This window comes from Artemia franciscana, chromosome 1, assembly GCF_032884065.1.
Source record: "Artemia franciscana chromosome 1, ASM3288406v1, whole genome shotgun sequence".
Classification (NCBI taxonomy): Eukaryota; Metazoa; Arthropoda; class Branchiopoda; order Anostraca; family Artemiidae; genus Artemia; species Artemia franciscana.
The window spans coordinates 68,012,224-68,035,265 of record NC_088863.1 but is presented as its reverse complement, the minus strand read 5'-3'; the positions used below and the strand labels follow the sequence as shown (position 1 = coordinate 68,035,265).

General features: G+C 33.6%; 1 protein-coding gene across 1 annotated transcript in view; it reads right to left on the bottom strand.

The window, feature by feature from the left end:
* LOC136033228 (uncharacterized) overlaps nt 1-14,957 on the bottom strand; it is a 34,341-nt gene extending 19,384 nt beyond the window's left edge. Inside the window, exon 1 of the mRNA XM_065713945.1 lies at nt 14,841-14,957. Coding sequence (XP_065570017.1) covers nt 14,841-14,861 — 21 coding nt within the window. The 5' untranslated portion in view covers nt 14,862-14,957. The remainder of the gene's footprint in view (nt 1-14,840) is intronic.
* Nucleotides 14,958-23,042: the final 8,085 nt, after the last annotated feature.

Sequence of the window (23,042 nt, the reverse complement as noted above, 5' to 3'; positions counted from 1 at the left end):
CCTGGTCGTCATTTATACTCCCTGTGTCCCGGTCGTCATTTGTGTCTCGGTGCTTTGTTGATTGCTAATTTATATTATATTTATATTTATATTTTTTATATTTATTAATATTTTTTTAGTTTTCTTTTTCTCTTATTTTTCAGTTTTTTCCTTTTTTTTAGTTTTTTCTTTTTTAGTTTTTAGTTTTTTTTGTTTTTTACCTTTTTTTAGTTTTTTTAGTTTTTTTAGTTTTTTAGCTTTTTTAGTTTTTTTATTAGTTTTTAGTTTTTTTTAGTTTTTGCCTTTTTTTAGTTTTTTCAGTTTTTTTTAAGTTTTTAGTTTTTTACCTTTTTTTAGTTTTTTTTAGTTTTTTAGCTTTTTTAGTTTTTTTTCTTTTTAGTTTTTTTTTGTAGTTTTTACCTTTTTTAGTTTTTTTTCTTCTTTTGTATTAGTGTGAAATAATTCAGACGTCATATGCGGACAAACACGACGTCACTCGACAGACAGACAGACAGACATAACCCACAAACAACTTATTTTTATATATATTTATTCATATTTTTTTAGTTTTCTTTTTCTCTTTTATTTTTCAGTTTTTTCCTTTTTTTAGTTTTTTTCTTTTTTAGTTTTTAGTTTTTTTTAGTTTTTTACCTTTTTTTAGTTTTTTTTAGTTTTTTTAGTTTTTTAGCTTTTTTAGTTTTTTTATTAGTTTTTATTTTTTTGTAGTTTTTGCCTTTTTTTATTTTTTTCAGTTTTTTTTAGTTATTAGATTTTTACCTTTTTTTAGTTTTTTTTAGTTTTTTAGCTTTTTTAGTTTTTTTTCTTTTTAGTTTTTTTTGTAGTTTTTACCTTTTTTAGTTTTTTTCTTCTTTTGTATTAGTGTGAAATAATTCAGACGTCATATGCGGACAAACATGACGTCACCTGATCCACACACAGATCCACACACAGACAACTTATTTTTATATATATAGATAGATATATATATATATATATATATATATATATATATATATATATATATATATATATATATATATATATATATATATATATATATATATGTATGTATGTATATATATATATATATATATATATATATATATATATATATATATATGTATGTATATATATATATATTTATATATATATATATATATATATATATATATATATATATATATATATATATATATATATATATATATATATACATATATATATATATATATATATATATATATATATATATATATATATATATATATATATATATATATAATAAGTGAGCAATAATTCTGTATGTATGTATGTATTTTTTCTCAAAGCCGTCTCTACATTTTTTCGGGAAAATTGGCATCTTGGTATATTCTGGCCTAAATAAAACGATTTAGGTAGGTTAGGAGTTTGAGAAAATTCATTAAGAGCCTTCATTTCGGAAAAAAATTGCAGTACTTCAATGATCAAATATTTTTGAAAAGGCTCAGCAAGAAAAGCCATAAAGAAGGTGAAGCCGCCTATAAGTTTGTTCATCGGTGATAGAGCTGTAGAGGGTGAGTTTGATATTGCCCTCTCCTCAATACCCCGCTCTTAATGCTAAAGCTAGATTTTTTTTTCAGTTATATATGAATAACTCCTGAATCACAAAGGCCGTTTAATTAGAATTAAAAGCTATTTTAAAATTTCTGAAACAACTTTAGTGTAAAGAGTGAGGTATTGAGGAGAGTGCGACCCTCTAATATATTTCGTAATTTCTATTCGTCGTAAGTTTTAATGTAGCTCCTACTTTTAGTTGAAAAAAATCGTTTTTTGTTTTTTATTTTATTTCTGATAGTTTTTTAAATAATACTTGGAAACCCGGATCCCTCTCTGTGAAAAATTCCCTCCCTCCACGAAAAATCTTTCTATGGAAAGACCTTCCATACTTTCCCTGTATCATATCTGAAAATTGTTTTTCACTGCTTGATCCAATCTTATCTTTCTTACTATCCAAACTCCTTCAGGAAGGTAATCGTTTATCTCTTAAATCGATCTCGAATCACTGTATATTCTTTTGTGTGGATCGTTCACTTTCTCTCAACTACATGGTGACTTCTAACACTTTTTTTAACAAACTGAATGAGTGACACCTTCTTGCTGATTCAGAAAACTTCTTCCATGCAATACGGTTCGTCTTTAAAGGATTAAAATCTGACCATACATAAGAAACAAAATGAATTTGAATATGCTTTTTTTATGTTGCGAAGATTAAAATTATCTTGATCAGAGGTAAAAGATGACGGAACACTTAGGTGCTATTGGAGTTCACCATGAAGTGGAGGAAAAGTAAAACATGCACACGAAAGAATATACAGTGAGTCGAGATAAAGTAAAGGGATAACTCCTGAACGATTAGTGTCCTGAAAGAGGTTTGTAGCTTCTTTTTTTCTTAACCTTAGAAAGCGATATCAATAGAAAAGGAAAGGTTGATAGCCATACTATTAGACAGTAAGAAACGTGAGATTGTATCAAGCAGTGAAATTAATAGAACTCCTGAACGATTATTTTCCCGAAGGAGGTTTCTAGCTTTTTTGCAAACCTTAGAAAGGGGTTTTAACAGAGATAGAAAGGTTGACATCTATGCTATTGGACAGTAAGAAACGTAAGATTGAATCAAGCAGCGAAAAAACGATTTTCGAAATTGATATAGGGAAAGTATGTTTAAGCTACCTTAAAATACCTAGTTGCATATATTCATTTTAATCAAATCAATTTGACGCTTGAAAGACAGGTTTCATCAACAAGAACGACAAAAAAACTAATATATGTTTCTTTAGGTCTATAAATTACCCATTTGGCTGAACAATGTCTGATAACTGGGGATAAACCTAAGAAACACGCGAAAACATAAAAAAAAAACTGAAAATTTAGAGTAAGGTAATTATATCAAGCTAGAAAATTACACTCTCAAACAAAATTCAATATTTAATCGAAGCTCAGATTCACAAATTTTCGAAGTACCAAGTGTGATGTTATCGGCAAAACAAACAGGGACATCAGAAGAAGGCGAACTATAGTTGTCACTATGGGTAAGTGAACGCTTAGGTTGACAAAACCTACAGTGATTAATAAGATTCTGCTTTTTTAGAACAGAAAAAAAAAATCATTTACATAAATGAAAAATGAGAAAGGCCCTAGCACTAATTCCAGGGAGACACCAAATTTTTCTTCCAGTGATTGCGTTAAGCCAGTGGTCGTATAAGACCGACAGAGGGTTCATTTGATCGGAGGTGAAAATTACAGTGCTCTTTTAAATGACTAAAAACATTGGAGGTCAGCTAGCCCTCTCCGACTACAAAGTTTTCCTCAAAATCGTCCAATCAAAAGTTAGAGATAACAATTTTTTCACCATAGTCGAAAAATATAGTAGTTAAGTCTTTGAGGAAGGCTTGACCCCCACAGTTCCTGGGGAACGGCTGCAAACCCTGAGCTTTGCCAAGTGTTTACATATAAAAGGCTGGAGCATCGAGCGCCATCTATATTAATAATGTTATGCGTAGCTTACTTGTTTTGATATTTTTGCAAGGTTAAAATACATTATCAAACGGAATTTGTACCTATTTTGAACCATAAAATCAGTATTAAATGTCCAAAACCTAAAAATCATAAGACTTGCTGCCTAATGGAGTGGTGACCTATTAGATAAAAAAAAGTGCGTTTTCTATATGAATAATTTCGTGCCTAGCTTGTTTGTGTCGATATTTTTGCAAGCATAAGAGACAGCACTCACATATATCTCTACCGTACGAACTGTTTTGGCTGAAATTTGAACGATAAGGAAATACTGGACTGTCCCTGGCTTTTACTTTGGATTTTGTGCTTCCAGTGGAAGCAGTTGGCTTTGATTGGAATACTGGACTATCCCTGGCTATGATATTTAGACTGCGCAATGACCAATCAAAATGGGAAGATTATTTTAAATCCGTTGCTGACCTTTGTTACCAGATCCATGCTTGGTGGTGCGAAAATTGATCTGATTATGAGAAAAACTGTGAGTTTTTTCATCATGGTAGTATTATCAGTGGTAAAAAGTTTTTGTATAAAGAGCTGAGTTTTCAGAGCCAATATGTGAGACAGCGAAGGACAAAGATAATGTATTTGACATGTGTAAACAGTTAAATCAGGTGGCAAAGGATAATCTGCCTATTCACACTTTTGTGATCTTTTAGCCTTCTGAAACCCCAGCAATCGGGGAGGCAGTCACGGCTACTTTAGTCTCAAATGCTAATGAATTCTCTCGAAAAGTTCAACGCTTTTAAGAGAATGTGATGTTCGGGCCCTGTTTGGCCAGCTCAAAATGATACCAACGTTACAACTAACCCTACTCCAGCTCCTACATTTGCTGTTGCACTAAGGAACTGCCTTGCAAACCTGGCCTCACTAGTGCTTATAAGGACTTTATCGATAAAATTTGCCCTGGGGCCTCGGGTGAAATAACTGAACTTAGAAAAACGGATTCGGAATGGACACTTGTTGCTAAGTCAAAGCGTGCAGGGAAAAAAATTGCCGAGAATGCTAAGAAAAGTGCCTCAGGTATCTCGGGGTGTTTGAAATTCCCACCGTTTATAGCGGTCCTGAAAGGCGTACTGTCCGAATACGATGAGAATCATGTCAAATCTTTTGTACCAAACTGCGTGAAAGTTTCACAGTGCGGAAAGTCCCAAGTGTTCAAGGTCTACTTAAAAGCTTTGAAGGCCACGAAAGCTTTCTGCACAAGCATTTGTATATCTCCTTAAGCGTTGTTTCTGGTGTTATAAAACCGGGGATCTGGCCCATCAGTGCTGCAATCGGGCCATCTGCTCTAACTGTGGACCATGCGATCACACCTCTAAGAGCGCCTCTCCGTGTTCAACAGAATGTAAAGTTGGTAGCCATGCTTGTTACAGTGCAAAGTGCCCAATAACAAGAGTCTACTTCTATGTAGAATCTTACATAGTCTTTCTATGTAGACTATGTAATAACAATCTGTCTACTTCTGCGCAAACTGTACTTTCGTGAATATTAATGGTGTAGTTTTAGTCAAATTTACTATAATAAAAGATTTGCATTCGAGCTGTGACGTTTTATGCTTGCAGGAATATTTTTGGGTGAGTCATAGTTAGGCCTTCTAAAAATTGACAGTAAATTAGCTAGCTACTCGGTGCCTGCTAAGCGATCCGCTTCCAGTGGCCGCCCTTCAGGTGGTCTTACGCTGCTTGCTGGTCGGGTATTTTTGTTTCATGTGATTTTTTTCTTGCTGTCCGTTTAGAAGAGTATATTATTATAACTGTTTATCTCCCTACAGATTACCGCAATGACCGAACGGAATTTTTATTTACTTCTGCGTGTGAGAAACTAGGGTCTTGCCTTTCAAAGATTCGCCGGTTATACAAGTATTGCATTATTATAGAAGATTTTAACTGTAATTTAACTAATGCCTCGTTACTTTTATTTTGTCTGGTATTGTTGAAGATTGGCTTAGAATCTACTCGAACGATCTCGATCACACTCACGCGCACCATTCAAGTCATGTGTCGAATCTTGACCTTGCATGATTTTCTGCAAATCTTCAAGTGTCACCTATATCTGCATCCATTTCTTGTCCTTCTGCTCAGTCTACTCCCACTCCACAGCGACATCAGCCTCAGGCCCAATTTTAAAGGGATTGGAAAATTATCCGATGTGAGCTTTTCGCAATAGTTACTAATTCCGTCCTACACAAAATTCATGTTCCGTTCTAGCTCCTCATGAGAAATCCGCAAGCTGATGCAAATGAAATACAATGTAGGTGCTGCTAGATATCTATCTTGCACAAATTTTACATGCCCTGCAATGCACATAAAGAGCTGCTATACCTCTTAATATATCGGGGTGTCACGAAACATTGGTTCAGTAGTTGGAGCCTAATTGAAGCTTGGAGAAAATCCAAAGTTTGGCACCATTTGTGGCTCCATTGTGACCGTCCTCGCTCTGGCTGGGTTTGACATTCGTCTTTTTACTAAGCAAAAGTTCGCAAGAGAACTATCCATCAGCATGAACCAGATAGTTGAAGAGGCTTCCCAACAAGCTTCTCTGTCCCAGCCTCCCTTCTGGAGAAATATGTCAAGAGATTCTCATAGAGTCGGCCAATCTGCTCAAGGTTGATTCTTAGTGAAATTCGTACTTCTCTACTGGATTCTCCCCGCCAGATGCACTCCTACAGTCCGAATATGAAGACAAGCTTGATAAATTTCTGTCTAGTTGTCCTACCGACAATTTTTTTGTTTCGGTTGATTCTGTTCTGCGAGCAATCTAACACCTAAAACGTAAGAAATCGTCTGGCATTGATAAAGTGAGCTTTTTCACATTCTATATGAAAGCAACCTACTGGTAAACCGTATTACTCTTTTGATGCAGATGATTGTTACCCAAGGAGTTGTACCTTCTTCTTTCTCGAATGGAGATCCCATTCAAATTCCAAAAAAAGGTAAATTTGCCATCCAGTGCTCATCTTACCGCCTATAACGGTGGCTACCACCTTCTTTAAGGTTTCCGAGTTTCTGTTCATTGACCATCTGAACGCGAAATGCTACGTTCCATCTTACCAATTTAGATTCCAGCAACGTCTCGGTTATGCCTACACTTTGTCGGTTATCGTGAACGCATTGATCGATGCTGATGCATCAGGTGAAACTCTCGTGTTAGCTGGGATCGATTTTCGTAAGGTGTTCAATTCTATCATTTACGCCACTATGCTACTCTATGCAGCAAAACATGGAGTGAACCCTTCATATATCAGAGCCCTTCGAGACAAGCATTCTCGTCTTAAAGTTCACCTAATACTTAATCCGTTATCTAAAGCAGAAAGCTCCCAAGTTTATGCTTCAATCCCTGTATTTTTGTCAACGTCGAAAAAGGAACCGGTGAAGGTGCTGTTTATTCCCCTTCATTCTGAAATAGCCGAGTTCTTGATGCAGAGTCAGCTGTTCCCACATCTTCCATCTTTATCGGTCCTGATTTATTTCTCGTATGTTATACAGGCGACATTCTGAATTCGAGCCGCACTATCAAGCGTATTAGCGAGATTTTCACAACGTTACAATCTGATTATTCAAAACTGGATCTTCGGTTCAATGCCGAAAGGTCCAAATTGCATTCTTCAATTTGAAGCGAGCGTCGCCTGGGGATATTCCTCCTGGGGATAGCAGGATTAAGCCAGTAGATCTTATCACCTACCTTGGTCTTCCCATTGGTTCGTCAATAATGCTCATGCGACAACTATTACTTGCTCACATTGAATGTAGAGTTGGGCTATGATATGCTTCTTTTGTAAATATGTTACACTTCAATTGCCGTCTCCTTTCGAAACTTTTCAACTCTGTCGATCTACCGCACTATCTGTACATATTGCCCTCTTGGAAAATGCTCACAAAATCAGGACAAGTCAAAAATCCGTTCAGTTTTCTTTCGGTTCGCAAAATATCTTTTTCGTTTTTCCCCCTCGTAACCGCAATTTATATCTAGTTAGATAATTCAGCATTACTGACCCTGTGGAAAAGCAAATTCGTACTTATGATACCCGTTTGACGAAGTCGAACCATTCTGGGTCGTCCAAACTGGCCCAGTAGACAAGATGTATATGTTGTGTTCTTAAATGTTTATCTTCATGCTCAGTATGCATTTCTTCTTTTTTTTTTCTTTTTTTTTTTGTTGCTCCGTCTTTTCATTTCTTTGTATGATGGATTTTCCAATAAATAACAATAATAATAATAGTGTTGGTTATTGGGAAGCTATAAGATTTTTCAAAGGGGTATTCATGTGGGGGGGGGGTACGTGGAAGGATCCTTCCATAGAGGAATTTTTCGTGAATGGTGGTATTTTCTTATGGAGGGGCAACGGGTTCCCCAGTATTATTTAAAAAATTATCAAAAATTAGATTAAAAAAAACTAGTTTTTCAACTAAAAGTAGGGAGCAACATTAAAACTTAAAGCACACAGAAATCATAACATGTAGGAAGAGTGTTTCCCTCTCCTCAATACCTCAATTTTTACGCTAAAGTTGTTTAAGAAATTTTAAAATAACTTATTATTCTAATTAAACATCATTTGTGATTCAAAAGTCTTTCTTAAATAATTGAAACAAAAAGTAAAAGTTTAGCGCAAAGAGCGAGGTATTGAGGAGAATTTGATATTAAGCTCACTCTCTACAGCTTCATTACCGATGACCAGACTCATGGGTGTAGAAATAGATTGGGAACTTGGTTTAAGTACAGAATTTAATAACATTCCTTGTTTTACCACACTCAGTAAATTTATGGCAATATTATTGCCCCACTCAGTAGATTTATTTAAACAATAGAGATTTGGCTTTTCTGCACAAGGGATTATATTTATTCCGTTTGTTCTTGAACTGACAAAGACGAATAGCACGCTCTGAGGTTGTACAAAGAGATTGTTGAGGTTGTTTCTTTTACCAATGATTCTATTTTCTTGGCTTTGTACTCTAATTTTTAATAAATAATTGGAAGACTGTCCACGACTGAATAGATCTTTAGCTAAGGTATGATGATTATAAAAAACAATTTCATTGTGAAAATCCAAGTCAAATTATTGTCTGAGTTTTTATTTTAGCTTCATATACTGGATAATTTCTGTTCATGCTGAGTTTTATTGTCGTTCATAATTCAGTTTTTAAACCAATCTTCTAATAAGTATATAGGACTTTTAAAAGTAAAAATAATTTTTCTGAAATAATTTGTAGGTAATGCCCTGCTCTAGCAACTTTATATCAAACAGTTCGTGGTAACGAACTGTAGTAAGGAGCGTCCCGGCTCAATAGTAACCAAAATTCTAAAAAACTGAATTTTGATCCTAATAGATACATCAAAAGAAACACATTTTGTCGCTGATTTTGAATATATAGGTTTCAACAAATTTATTCTTACCTTCCAAAAGTTACGAGCGTGAAAAATTTGTCTTATTTTGGAATAAGGAGAAACAACCCTTAAACGTCATAGTATCTTAACGAAAAACACACCATGACATTCAGCGTATCAGAGAGCCCTGGCGTAGAAGTTTCAAGCTCTTATCTACAAAAATGTGGAATTTTATATTTTTTTGTCAGAAGACCATCACGGGTGCGTGTTTATTTTTTTTCCCAGGGGTGATCGTATTGACCCACTGTTCCTAGAATGTCACAAAAGGCACTCTTCTAACGGAAAGTTCTAGTTCCCCTTTTAAGGGACCGAAAAAATTGGAGGGCACCTAGGCCCCCTCCCACATTTTGATTTTTGAGGATCAAAATTTTGAGATAGCCATTTTATTCAGCATAGTCGGAAAACCTAATAACTATGTCTTCGCGGTGACTCCCCCACCGTCATCGGGGGAGGGGCTGTAAGTTACAAACTTTGACCATTGTTTATATTAGGTAGGCTAATGGTTATTGGGAAGTGTACAGACGTTTTCAGGGGATTTTTTTATTTCGGAGAGGGGGATCAAGGGGAGGGGGCTACGTGGGATGATCTTTCCATGGAGAATTTATCATGGGACAAAAAAATTTCCATGCAGGATTTTCTAGCATTCTTTAAAAAAAAAAACAATGAAAAAAAATAGGAAAAATATTTTTTCAACTGGATGTAAGGAGCAGCATTAAAACTTAAAACTAACAGAAAGTATTACGCATACGAGGAGGTTGATCTCCTCCTGAATACCTCACTCTTTAAGCTAAAGCATTTCTTGTAATTTCAACTATTTATTCTACGACCTTTGTTATTCAGGGGTCATTCTTAAGGAATTGGGATAAAATTTAAGCTTTAGTGTAAAGTGCAAGGTATTGACGAGGGGGCGAATTCTCTCATATACGTAATAAAAATATACTAATATAGAAGCTCGTTACGCAAGTTAATTCGTAAGTTATGTATATTTGTTACTAACAAAAACGTTCGCAAAAACATTAAAAGCGCTAGTTGCCTTTTATAAATAACCAAAAAATTGGAAGGCAAATAAGCCTCCTCCCCCACCCCTTTTTCTCCAAGTCTTCCTATCGAAATTACGAAAAGGCCATTTGGCCAAAATAAAATTAATATGCAAATCTCATTTAATTATTCATGTACGGAGAGCCAAAATCAAAACATGCATCAATTCAAAAATGTTTAGAAATTAAATAAAAAAACAAGTCTTTTCAACTGAAAATAACCAGCGACATCAAAACTTAAAACGAACAGAAATTAGTCCGTATCTGAAAGGGCTGTTCCTTCCTCAATGCCCCGCACTTTACGCTAAAGTTTTTTGTATGGTTTTAAAATCTAGAGTTATGAGAAAGGGTCAACGTTTAGCGTACAGAGCGGGGCTTTGAGTGGACCAGCCCCTTTCATATACAGAGTAATTTCTGTTTGTTTAAGTTTTAATGTCACTCCTTATTTTCGGTTTAAAAAACTTGTTTGTTTTTTTTTATTACAGATTCAAAATTACAGATCTGTTTCGAACTTTTTTTTGCAATTAAAGATTGAGGAATATAGACACCGCTTTAAATTTCTCTCAAGAATATTATAGCGTTTTAAGTATTTATTTATAGTATATGTCTCTGAAAAGCAACAAACAGCTTTTTAATAATTACACCTTTCAATAAGAATATTGTTTGAGCTTAATCTATGCTTCTTACTGAATGTAAATATTAAAAAATTGGCCAACAGCAAAAATGTCGAGTTTTGACCTAAGGTAGAGTAAACCTTAGATGGCCCTTCTATCTTCTACCTATGGGTATTCTAGTTCATCTACCTATTGTTGGTTTCTTATATACACTTGCTAAGACAAATTTGATTCAATGTTTGTTATCAAAAGCAACTCGTGAACAAGAATGTTTAACAAGTTCATCAACAGGGGCAAGGGTTACACATGTTTGCTAATTTTTGTCTATGTTTCATTGTTTCTGGCACATTTGAGAGTAATAAAATTTGTCTGAATGCACTTAAGCTGTGATTGCTAATAATAATACAACACAGTGGTGATACATTACATATAAAAAATTTAATGTTGAACTAGATATAAAGCCAGTATTTAAGTTTTTGTCACATTTACGGGTATATTACATGTAAACTTTTCAGATTCAACTGGTTGCAAAGTCATTACAACATCTTTCAAATCCTTGCCTTGAATTTTAGAAAAACCTTTGTTGCTGACGCCGACAAAAGATTGCTGCGAAACTTCATGTCGCCTATGGAACGCGTTGAGCAAAATAATTAATTTTGTTGTCTTTAAGTTCTAACTTTGTTCTGTAACTCAGAGCTCTCACTGAATTAAATTTTTAGGTACATGGGCTGGTACTGTTTGGTGCTCTTGAACCCGAAGGTATCTGAAAGTGGGATAATAGCTAGTTAATTCTGCTACCGTTTGAAGTCCAAAAAATAAAACAGGAAACTTGGTAAATGATGCTTGGAAATATTCTTCCTGGATATTTTTAGCTGAGAAGTTTCGTCTATATGGAACTTCTATATATAGAAGCTATATTAATCAGCTTACATTTCAGCTGTAAAAAGTTGTTTTTGTCTCCAAGTAACGTGTAACGTGTTGTAACGTAGTAAAGTAACGTGTCTCCAAGGGAAGGGTTCCTTAACCATGTATATTGTACATTAAATTTTCCAACACTTAGCATTCCATCCTTTAAATTCTTGTGAATTTTTTAGTTTTTGTGACTGTGAATATCAGTTCTTGAGAGTATGGACCGGGAGACAGCACATCATCTGTGTTACAAACAAACGAAAAAGTTACAAAAAAACGTTTACCTCGTAATTTTCCAGTATATACTTCACCTCCAACTGTTTTAGTCTCTTTTTTAAGATAATTGCTACTATTTCTTACAAGCTCAGTCTTACTAGAAATTAATTTCAAGTTTGATCTAATGGCTTGCTTAACTGAGAATATTGAAAAGACAATCCCCGAAGTTCTAAAAAAAAGTGGTTATTAAATAGAATCCAGTGACTTTCATTCACACTTAGTAATCACCTTGTCTTGCCGTTTGTCCGGCCAGAATATGATAAAAATTCACTAGATATATAGAAAAAGTAGGGTCATATCCACCCGGTGCTTATATTTACATTGAATATCCAAAGTGTGAATCATTTCTTACATGATGTACTTGGTATGTATGTTATTGCTTTAGTTGGACTTGGCAAACTGAAGGTTTGGAATCTTCCAAGGTTACTTGGTAGAAATAGTTGCTAGAAAATTAGCTGGAAACCAGAATAATTATTGTTCTATTTTGGTTTTAATGAAACAAGCATATTTCATGGTTTGGGTTTGCTTTAGTTGGGCTCAACAAACTGAAGATTTGGAGCCAATTTTCCAAGGTTACTCAGTAGAAATAGTTACTAGAGAAGTAGCAGATGAATTATTATGGTTGTATTTTGGTTATAATGAAGCAAGCATATTTTATGGTTCTGGCTTGTTTTAGTTGGACTTGCCACTCTGAAGATTTAGAGCCAACTTACTAAGGTTACTCCGTAAAAATAGCTACTAGAAAAGTAGCTGGAAACATGAATTATTACTTGATTTTAATGAAGTAATGCATATTTATGGTTTGAAATTCTTTTGCGAATAGCAATAGTTTGGTTCTTGGCGCAGTATATATATAGCTCGTCAAAAAAGCAGAAATGGTAATAATCCGGTATGGATCTATTATAGGAAGATATAAGACGTTAACGTTGTCGAAATAAAAATTATTATTTTTAGTTTCGGGGGATTTTAACGCTTATATTAAGCTGTGTGCTCAAATCAATATAGCTTTGGTTGTGGTGAAAAATTCGCAAGACGAAACAAAATTTCAAGCCTATGTCGGGCTTCCACCAGTCAAAGTGAATATGTTTTTTTTTTTCTTTAGGAAGGAACTTTAAGGCACCGTTTTACTCGTCCCAAATATTTTAGTCATTTGGTATGGTAATGTCATTTGTCATATGGAAAAATGGGTTTTTACGATTTACCACTGCCTCGCCTCTCAAATGAAAAGTTATGGTCAACTATGCCAAGAAACATCCAAAAAAAAAACTTCAACCTGATCCTCCACTTCTGCTCCTGAGATAATGCAAATACAATATTTCAATTGGTTACTTTCAGTCTACATCACTATTTATCCTGGAATATATTCATCTCTAACAGGGGCTCATAGTATCTAAAATTTTAATTTTAAAATATTTTCCTTCAGCTCCCTTTCTCCAATCTAAGATTTAAGCCCCAATTACCCCAATCCAAAACATCCCCTAAAATTTAAATTTGATCAACAAAGTCATTCCCAGGATATTGCATAAGTGCTGTTTTGATCATTTGACAACACATAATGTCTTTTGATTTGTTTTACCACTTAATGGTGACGAGATTATAGGCCTCATAGAAGTTTGCAGCGCAGAAAGAATTAGATAGAGGCAGAAAAGGAGACCCACCCCTTCTGTCTCCTCCCCGTAAATAAAAATATATAAGGCCTACTCTACTTCCCTAACACTTCTTGGAAGTTTCAGCTTTATGCTGAATATTATGCCAAAGTTATTGCCGATATCTTGTTTTTATTATTTTGATAGCCTTTGACTGCATCGTAACATTTGAATTACCTCGCTTCTTTGATCTGACTTGATCCAAATTTACATAGGAGTCTATTGCAAGAAAGCGTTTAGGTAGATCCAAATTATAACATTTTTAGCCACTTTACCTTTCCATCCTTTACAAAATTTAAAACCCTTGCTTCTCCCCCTTGCTTTTCTTACACAGCTAGAAGAGTTCATAATGACCACTTTTCTCTCCCTTCCCCTCGATAACACTCCCTAAAACTTTCAAATCGATAAATCAAGCCTTTCCCAAGATATTGCAACTTTGATAACCTGGTAAAATATTGTGACTTTTGTTTACATTAAATTAATAGAAAAAAATTTTAAATGAAAGTAAGCAGCAACAGTAAAATTTACTATGAAGATAAAAATTATTGTAACTGTTTACTTTGTGTCGACAAAGTTTTTTTGTGTTTGATTTCAGACAGTTTTCTAAATCCTAAATTTCTGCTGAACAATTTCCCAGGAAATGTTCTTCCCCTGAAAAATTCCCCTTGAAAATTGTCCGTACATTATCCAATAAGTAATACTATATAAATTGTAGGCAAATTTTATATCATACAGCCCTTTCCCCAGGGTTCTTGGTGGGTCAAGCGATCACTAGAGGCCTAGTTATTGAACCTTTCATCTCAGCTGTATTATATTACTATCTGACAATTTTGATCGGTTGTGTTTGGGGAAAAATAGTGGGTGGGGTATTGTCCTCCGATCTTTCAGGTCACTTAAAATGGCATTTGAATCTTTAGTTTTCATTTGAATAAGCCTTTTCCGATCATATAGGAACATTGGCTCGGTACCATCACCGCGAAGAACATAGAAAATAAACAAATAAACACCCTTTCGTGGTCTTTCTTTTGACATTCATTTGTGTTGGTACCATATTACTGTAGGAGAAGGATAAACGAAGTGCTATATAGTCGGAGAGATACATAAATTTATCCCTGCAGCCAAATCGTGGTCATCGACGGCCCTATACAGTTCCAGTCTACTTACGAGGGCCTTAATACCAAATAAGAGAAAAGGGACAGCTCTACAGCGCGTTGGCTTTAAGGAATGAAAATCATGAAGGGTAGCATAATTTATTGACTGAAACTTTTTGGAAGGCAATCAACAAATTGTGAAATTCGTGTTATGTCAATCCATAAATAGGAGCATTTATTGTTTATTGGCTTGAAATGGATAGTTTATTGGCTTGAACCACTTGAGAGCAATGTTTTAAAAACATGTCTTGAACAATTTTGATTAAAGTAAGAATTGTCGTATCAAGTAACTTACATGTAAAATACTCTGGTTCATCCTTACCGCAACGTCCTAACTGAAGAACGTGAAATCCTACTTTGACTTTAAAGTAACTACTGCTTTATGACCATCTGGCACCATGAAATTGGCAAACTGGATGACAAAATGGCAAATAAAAAAGAATTATTGAGGAAAATTTTTTATCACAGAAACAATAAAATTTAATGATGAATTTTAGGTGACCTATTATTTTCAACAAAAAACAGTAAAATGAGTATCAAACTTGAAAATAAGCTTGAGGCACGCATGGATAAAAACCGCTAATGGTTTTGCTTTCTTTTTAAGTAAGCGACAGGCAAAACTGGCAAATTCTTTAAATATGGTCCTACTTTGCAAGTAACATATCTGGATGTTGAGACAAATTTGTTTTTCCTTGAAAAAAAAAAAAACAGACCAAAATTAGTTTTTCACTAATAGATTAGGCCCAATACATTGCAAAGTCTCCCTTGACATTTTTCATATCAAGTAGGAAACCTTTAGAGCCAAATCGTGAAACATGCCGGGAATCAGGTCATGACGGATGTCTGGAGTATTTAGTTTGGCTTTTGAATGTTTTTAGAACTATTAAGACTATTTAAATGTGGGGAAAATATGGGGAAAACATATTTCAAATTCAAGTAATATTTACAGAAACTCGAAATAATTCAGAGAGTTAAATTTGCAACTGGAAAAAAGGGAATGGAGAAAGAAAGTGAAAGAAAATGTCTGATACAATATTATCATAGATAGCACTGTACTTTGCATAGGATCCGCATGTTGCACGAAGCGCAATACGTGGAAAAAAATGGGACATGGCACAATTTTTCGGTCACTGGTACATTTTCTGAACGATTTGTGCTACTTTTTGTTAAAATTTGGGTTGGCATCACTGTATCTGACAAGCCCGATCACTTACCATATTGTTACACGGGACGTAAATAACATGAGAGAGAGAGAAAGATGGGTCTATCAATATAAACGAACAAAACAAAAAACCAAATGGCCCGAAGCAGAGCATTTTTGGGCCTACAACCCCAGTACACATACAAATAAAAACAATACGAAAAAGGAGAGAAAAAAGAAAAAAAAGGAAAGAAAAAGAAACAAAACTGTTCAATTACCCTACATTCCGATCGATCCGGGATTTCATTTCAGGAAAGACAAAAAAGACAAAACAAAAAGAAACTAAAAACCTTCTGACCTGTATCGCCTAAAACAAAACCAACATATTGGCTTGACTTGAGGTCCGCTCAACTATTGAAACCATAAATATTTTGGCAAAATAGCTTTAATTCCTGCCGAAATTCATGAAAATTATCCATATTAATCGAAGTCGTAGGTAAACAATCCCATGGCTGGGGTCCTAGATGCGGAACAGAAAATAGAGATTGAAGTAACAGAAAATTGAGATCTAATAGCAAGCGGACGACAAAATATATGAAACTGTGTCATAAAATCTGTATAATTGTCACTTCCTAATTCAGACATACTTTTAAAACATATAGGTGAAAAATTTTAAACATATTTATTTGTAAACAGGTTTCGATAGAAAGTAATAAGTCCTGCTAAAGGCAAGATTTCGCAATCTATATACCTCTTTTGTACCGATTCATTAAAACCAACACCGCATAACACTCGAAATACTCTATTCTGCTAAACTTTAATGTGATGGAGATGAGAAGAAAATGTAGTAATCCAAAAGAAACAGCAATATAGCGGATAAGGATCAATTAAGGAATAATACAGTGTTCTTAAAGCATCTCTTGGGAAAATATACTTCAACTTTCCTAAAATGCCAACATTCTTAGCGATTTAAGACTAGTATAATCTATACGTTCTTTGAAACTAAGAAATTCATAAATTAAAAATCCTAGATATTTTGTACAATTTATTCTTAAAATACTCATATCCGCCAAATTTAGTCTATCTATCCTACGGTAGTATCTTGAGCTCCTAACATACAATAAAAAGCAATATTACTATAATTCAAATTTAACTTATTAAGCTTCATCCACTTTTCAACAAACTCCAGACGAGAATTAATACGACTCAACAGCTGAATTCCTGTTTGTGCAGCCACAGTTATATGAGTGTCATCCGCAAAGCTGGGGACAATGACTTTTTGCCCATCACACCCAAATTCAAGATCATACAAAATCATATTAAAAATCTACATAAATCATTTATAAGAACTAGAAATAACAGGAGGCCAAGAACTGATCCTTGAGGTACTCCAAATTTAACATTACTTACTGAGGAATCGATATCCCATAATTGCACCTATTGAGCTCTTTCTCTTAAAAACGAGGACAGTAATTCAAGAAATGGTCCTCTAAAACAAAAATTTTCGAATTTGGCAATGCGTATAAAATGGTCAACGCAGTCAAAAGCTTTTACAACATCAAGAAAAACAGAAGCAACTTTCATACCATTATCCAACGCATCACTCACATAAATTGTCAAAGATAAAACAGCGTGCTCATTAGATATACCCCTCCGAAGACCAAATTGATTTGGATTAAAAAATGACTTACTCTCCCAGAATTCAACCATTCTCTTAACTACTAATTTCTCAAACAACCTGGATACTACTGGTAGTAAAGAAATGGGCCTATAATTTCCAAGTTCATTTTTATCCCCGCCTTTATATAGAGGAATAACTTTTGCAATTTTAAAACAGCTTGCGAACATTCCAGTCCTAAAACATTCATTAAATAAATACACTATATGACCGGAAATAACAGGGCAAATATACTTTAAAGTTTTAACTGTTCCAAAATCAGAGACTGAAGCTCCTTTTCTCATATTATTCAATGTTTCAGAAAGCTCAGAAGAATTGGTTGGCTTCAAATATACGGGAGCATCATCTACATTCAATGAATATTAATTTTAATTGAATATTAATTCTTGGTCAGAAATGATTATACTTCGAACCAAATCTTTCCCCACATTAGTAAAATCACGGCTCGTTCTATCTACAATTGTATTATCATTATGTATCACGTCCAGAAATATACAATCATAATCAGGACTTACGGCAGATTTTATAATTTGCCATGTTTTTCTAGGGTACCTTCACAAGATTTAATTAATTAAGATAGTAATCAGCTTTGGGCTTAGGAAGTAGTGTATTTAACTGGTTAATATAAATCTTATAGTCTGTTATATCACTAACACTATTACTAGCCGTACATATCTTGAGCAAGCACTTTCTTCTAATGACAGCCTTTAAAAGAGCACGAGTAATCCATGGCTTTTTAGAGTTTCTCTACGACGAGTTACCCTTATAAGAGTGCTATAATCAATCAATAAACTATTTATAATTGAATACCTCTTTTAAAACTTAGCATTGATATCTAATTCGTCATTATTTAAAAATTCAAAGCTTCATTTCTCTAACATTCCTTTATAAAGAATTAGCATACTAATATCAATGATGACTTTTTTGTATTTATTTTTTGAATTTGTGTTAGAACCAGTACCGCTACAAAAAAAAATTGACGCTTGTTAACATCCCAAAATAGTCACATGCTACCTTTAATTAAATAAAAAAAAACAAGTTTTTTTAACTGAAAGTAAGGAGCTACATTAAAACTTAAAACGCACAGAAATTACTTCGTATATGAAAGAGGCTGCTTCCTCATCAACGCCCCGTTCTTTACGATAAAGATTGACTCTTTCTCTCAATTCTTCTTTTTAAAACAGTAAACAACTTTAGCGTAAAGAGCGGGGCGTTGATGAGGAAGCAGCCTCTTTCATATACGAAGTAATTTCTGTGCGTTTTAAGTTTTAATGTAGCTCCTTACTTTCAGTTAAAAAAACTTGTTTTTTTTTATTTAATTCGTTAAGAAGTAATGATGCCAAGGCTATTTTAAAAAAAAATGGATTTTTAACTGAGAATTTTTATTGTAAGTGTTTTATTGTTTTTTATTTTTTCTTTGCTGAAGACCGCCCTTAGATATAGGGCCGAAATATTCAAATAGGTTTTGTTGATTCACTGTCTTGGGAAAAAAGTCCTCATTATTCTCGCTTTTGTTGTTATATTATGGAAAGGCAGTGTGGTCTTCGTCATTATTTACACCTTATGAATGAAACACTGCAGAGAAATTTTTTTCCTCATTATAACCTGCTATAAATTTATAGCTGGCAATTGATCAATATTGTCTTCGGTTTAACTGCTGCCCAGCTCATCCACTCGTATATAGATAGAACTTTGAAATATTTATTTACAGACTATGGTTTATGACAGTTTTACGTTTCCAAAATTATTCGATTGTATCTTTTTTACAATTCTATTCTTGTTTTTCTGACTCGTCTTCCCAAAAAAAAATTCATTCTTCAAAAAAAATTCAATCGTGAAAAAACACCCGGGGCTTTGGCTATTCTACTTTTGAGACATTCACTGCATCGACCGTCTTTAATAATAATTCTACCCAGGTAAGTGAAACTATGCACTTGATCGATCTTATTGTTGACATCTTTCTGTCAGAATTGTTTCTATCACAACAGTTTGGTACCGTGTATGTGTAATTTCGGTAAAAATTTCTTTTCTGAACCAACTACAGTAATAACTAACGAATACTGCCAAAAGCTTTCAGATTCAAGACTCTATCCGTTTTAATATTTTCTGCTGAGACAATTACATCCCAGCCTATCCCTCCCTATTATGACCTGAGTATAGACCTAGGATTTCAACAAAATTTGCTAATTTTGTGGGTTTGCGTTATTTTTGCACTTGTTTTTCATCAGAAATTGGTTAATCATGCCATAAAATCAGATTTGTGGGTAGGTGGGTAGATACCGGTGGAAACATCATGTTTTTCACCCCTCCCCCTGCCTCAAAAACTGCCTCGACGATTGAAAAAAGAACAAGGCATCATTCTATTGTGGCGGTTCCAGAGAAAGAATTTTCTTTAAAAAAATAAAGTTAGTTCCTTTAGACTCCAGTAGTTTTGCATTATATTTATGTTAGTAGTTACTTATGGGCCAATAAAGCAGTTCTTCAATGTAGTATTATACATATACATATATATATATATATATATATATATATATATATATATATATATATATATATATATATATATATATATATATATATATATATATATATATATATATATATATATATATATATATATATATATATATATATATATATATATATATATATATATGTGTTAAATTTTAAGTCTAGTATTCAATAGGCTATTAATTAATTATAAGACGATTTTTCTTATAGTTTTCTTTTCATGTCAGGGTTGACCTTATTACAAGCTATTAAGGAACTATGTAATTATTACCAGAATATTGTAATAAATAACTCTCACTGTCAATCACTAACAGTACTTTACTTCTCATAATTAATTAGTTTTCAACCCTTCTGCCAACATATTAAATTATTTTCTTTGATTATCATATAGTAATTCCCATTTCTTTATTTGTATCTCAAGGCTGGTTACTTGATTTCTCATCCAATTTTTAGATATAGTACTGATGTCTTCTTATTATTATTTTCTAAATATACATTGTATTACATCGTATAATATCTTGATTATACATTGTATTTGGGGCCTATTGTCACTATTTTCAAGTTTTCTTTATATACTTTTAAAACTGAGAGATGCTATAGGAAAAGTTTTAAAAGAAGAACAGAGCAGTTTTACAAAACGTAGCGGATGTGTCGACCAAATTTTCACTCTCAGGTTAATAATTGAAAAGTGCCTTCGTGGTCAAACACCTTTAGTCCTCAGTTTTATAGATTATGAGCAAGCGTTTGATTCTATTGTTAGAAGAGCTTTAGCAAACGTGTCATCCTAGCATGGTATACCAGCCAAATACATTAAAGTAATTAATAACAATGCTCCGGTAAGGTTGGAAATTAGGTTTTTAGCTGGTTTTGTATTAAATCAGGAGTTAAGCAGGGTTGTGTTCTATCCCGCTTTATATCGATTATTTTGATAGACTTAGGGAGCACTGGGAAGGCAAGGGAAGGCCATGGAATCAAAAGAGAAGGAAAAACTCTCCTGGCCTTCCATTATATTGATGATTTAAGCATCCTAGATGAAAGTGTGAGCAAAATGAATGAACTTTTTGAGGTTTTGCAAGTTCAGAGTGCAAGAATAGGTTTGAAATTAATGCTAAGAAGAGTAAGTCACTAAAGCTAGGAATAAGTGAAGACGAAAAGGTGACGGTGGGTAACAAAAAGATTGATCAGGTGGGCACCTTCAGTTACCTTGGTAGTAGTATTAGTAAAGACGGTGGGAGCAGTGAAGATATTAAAAGTAGAATAGCCAAGTTTCAGGGTGTTTTTTTTTTTACAGTTCAAAAAAGTTTAAAGGGATTGGAAGATAAGTGGGCAAATCAAGATTAGAATATTGAAAGGTACAGTGATGACATTGGTCAAATATGGCTCTGAAGCATGGGCGCTCCGAAAAGTGGATGAAGATTTACTAGATGGTTTTCAGAGAAATTGCTACGGATTCTTCTAGGCACCAAAATAGCGACGAAGACCACACTGCCTTTCCATAACAAACAAATACAACGTAGAAACAATAGGGAAAGTTTTTTCAAGACAATGGAAATTATTTATGTAGATATTTCGGCCCTATGTCCAAGGGCCGTCTTCATTACAATACAATACTACATATATATATAAAAGAACTTACATCAAATTGTGAGAATTAAAACTGAATATAAAAACACTTATTGAAACATTTTTTTTTTAAATATAGCCCTAGCATCCTTACTTCAGCGAAGTTCAACCAGGACTGGCGAAAAGAATGAAATGAAGAAATATAAACTCATTCAAACTAAAGAGAATAAAATGATTAGATGCAATTTCTTAAAGCTAATCTTGCTTGTTTAGCAGCCTGTCTCAAAGGCCTTTTCGTAGTTGGTTCAGTACTATTATAAATTGGTTTAGTAAAATATTTTGTTAGATCATTTTTAATTAAATTTGAGTATAAAGAATTTAGTGAGTATTCCCCCAAGTCCCTGTTCAAAGAAATATTTTTATTTATTTTGAGATTAATTTCAATTGATTCTCGAACCACCTGTTTTATTCCCAAATCATTACTAATGAGTGAAGAGTTTTCAAAAAGTATCATGTGGGATGGATTATTAAATATATGCCAACCTAGAGCAGAATCAAAGGAGTTGTTGGAACCATTTGAAATTAAGGCCTTGTCTATGTCATTTTTATGCTGTTGTAACCTTTTGTCTAGATTCTGATGGGTCCTGCCGACATAGTATTTTCCGCAATCACAGGGTATTTGATAGACCCCTCTTTGGCGAGTAACTGGGGTCTTATCTTTACCCGAATTTAAGAAATTGATGATTTTAAAATTATTAGTAAATAACTACGTACAGATTATTTTTTATGCAAATATTTTTTAATTTTGTTGTAATCTTTGGGATATACGGAAGATAGACAATATTTGAGGGCTTATCAATAGCCTCACATTGTGAAGTATCTTCTTCGATTTTACAAGAATGTCTTTTTATTCTACGGCTAATTATTTTATTTACAAAAGGAATGGGGTATCCATTACCAAAAAGAATATCTCTGATAAAATTTATTTCTGCATTTATATATGAATGGGAGCAAATATTTAGGGCACGATCAATGAGGGAAATTACAACTGCTCTTTTAACTTGTGGGGGGTGATTTGAATTAAAGTGAAGATATCTATTGTTTTGTGTTGGCTTTCGATATATAGTAAAATCCAGTTCATCAGCATTACGAATAATTAATACATCTAAAAACGGTAGTTTATTTTCAATTTCAACTTCAAGGGTGAACTGCAAATTTCGGTCATAAGTGTTAAGATGATCTAAGAAGCCCCGAAGTTCAGCTTCCCCATAATTCCAAAGTGAAATTACGTCATCCATATAACGACCCCAATAGATATGTTTTAGAAAATAAGAATTCAATGCCCAATTCTCAAGATTCTCGACGTAAATATTTGCTAGTAGCCCGGATAAAGGTGCCCCCATGGGTAATCCATTTTTTTGCTGATAAAAAGAATCGCGAAATTGAAAATACATAGAAAACTTATTACAAATTTTAACAAGAGTCATTAAAACTTCACAATCAATTTCTGTTGCTGAAGTCTCGATCAAGTGGTAATTTTCTTCTATTTTGTTTTTTAATAATTCCTCTGAAATAGTTACATCTATATTTGTGTACATGGAAAC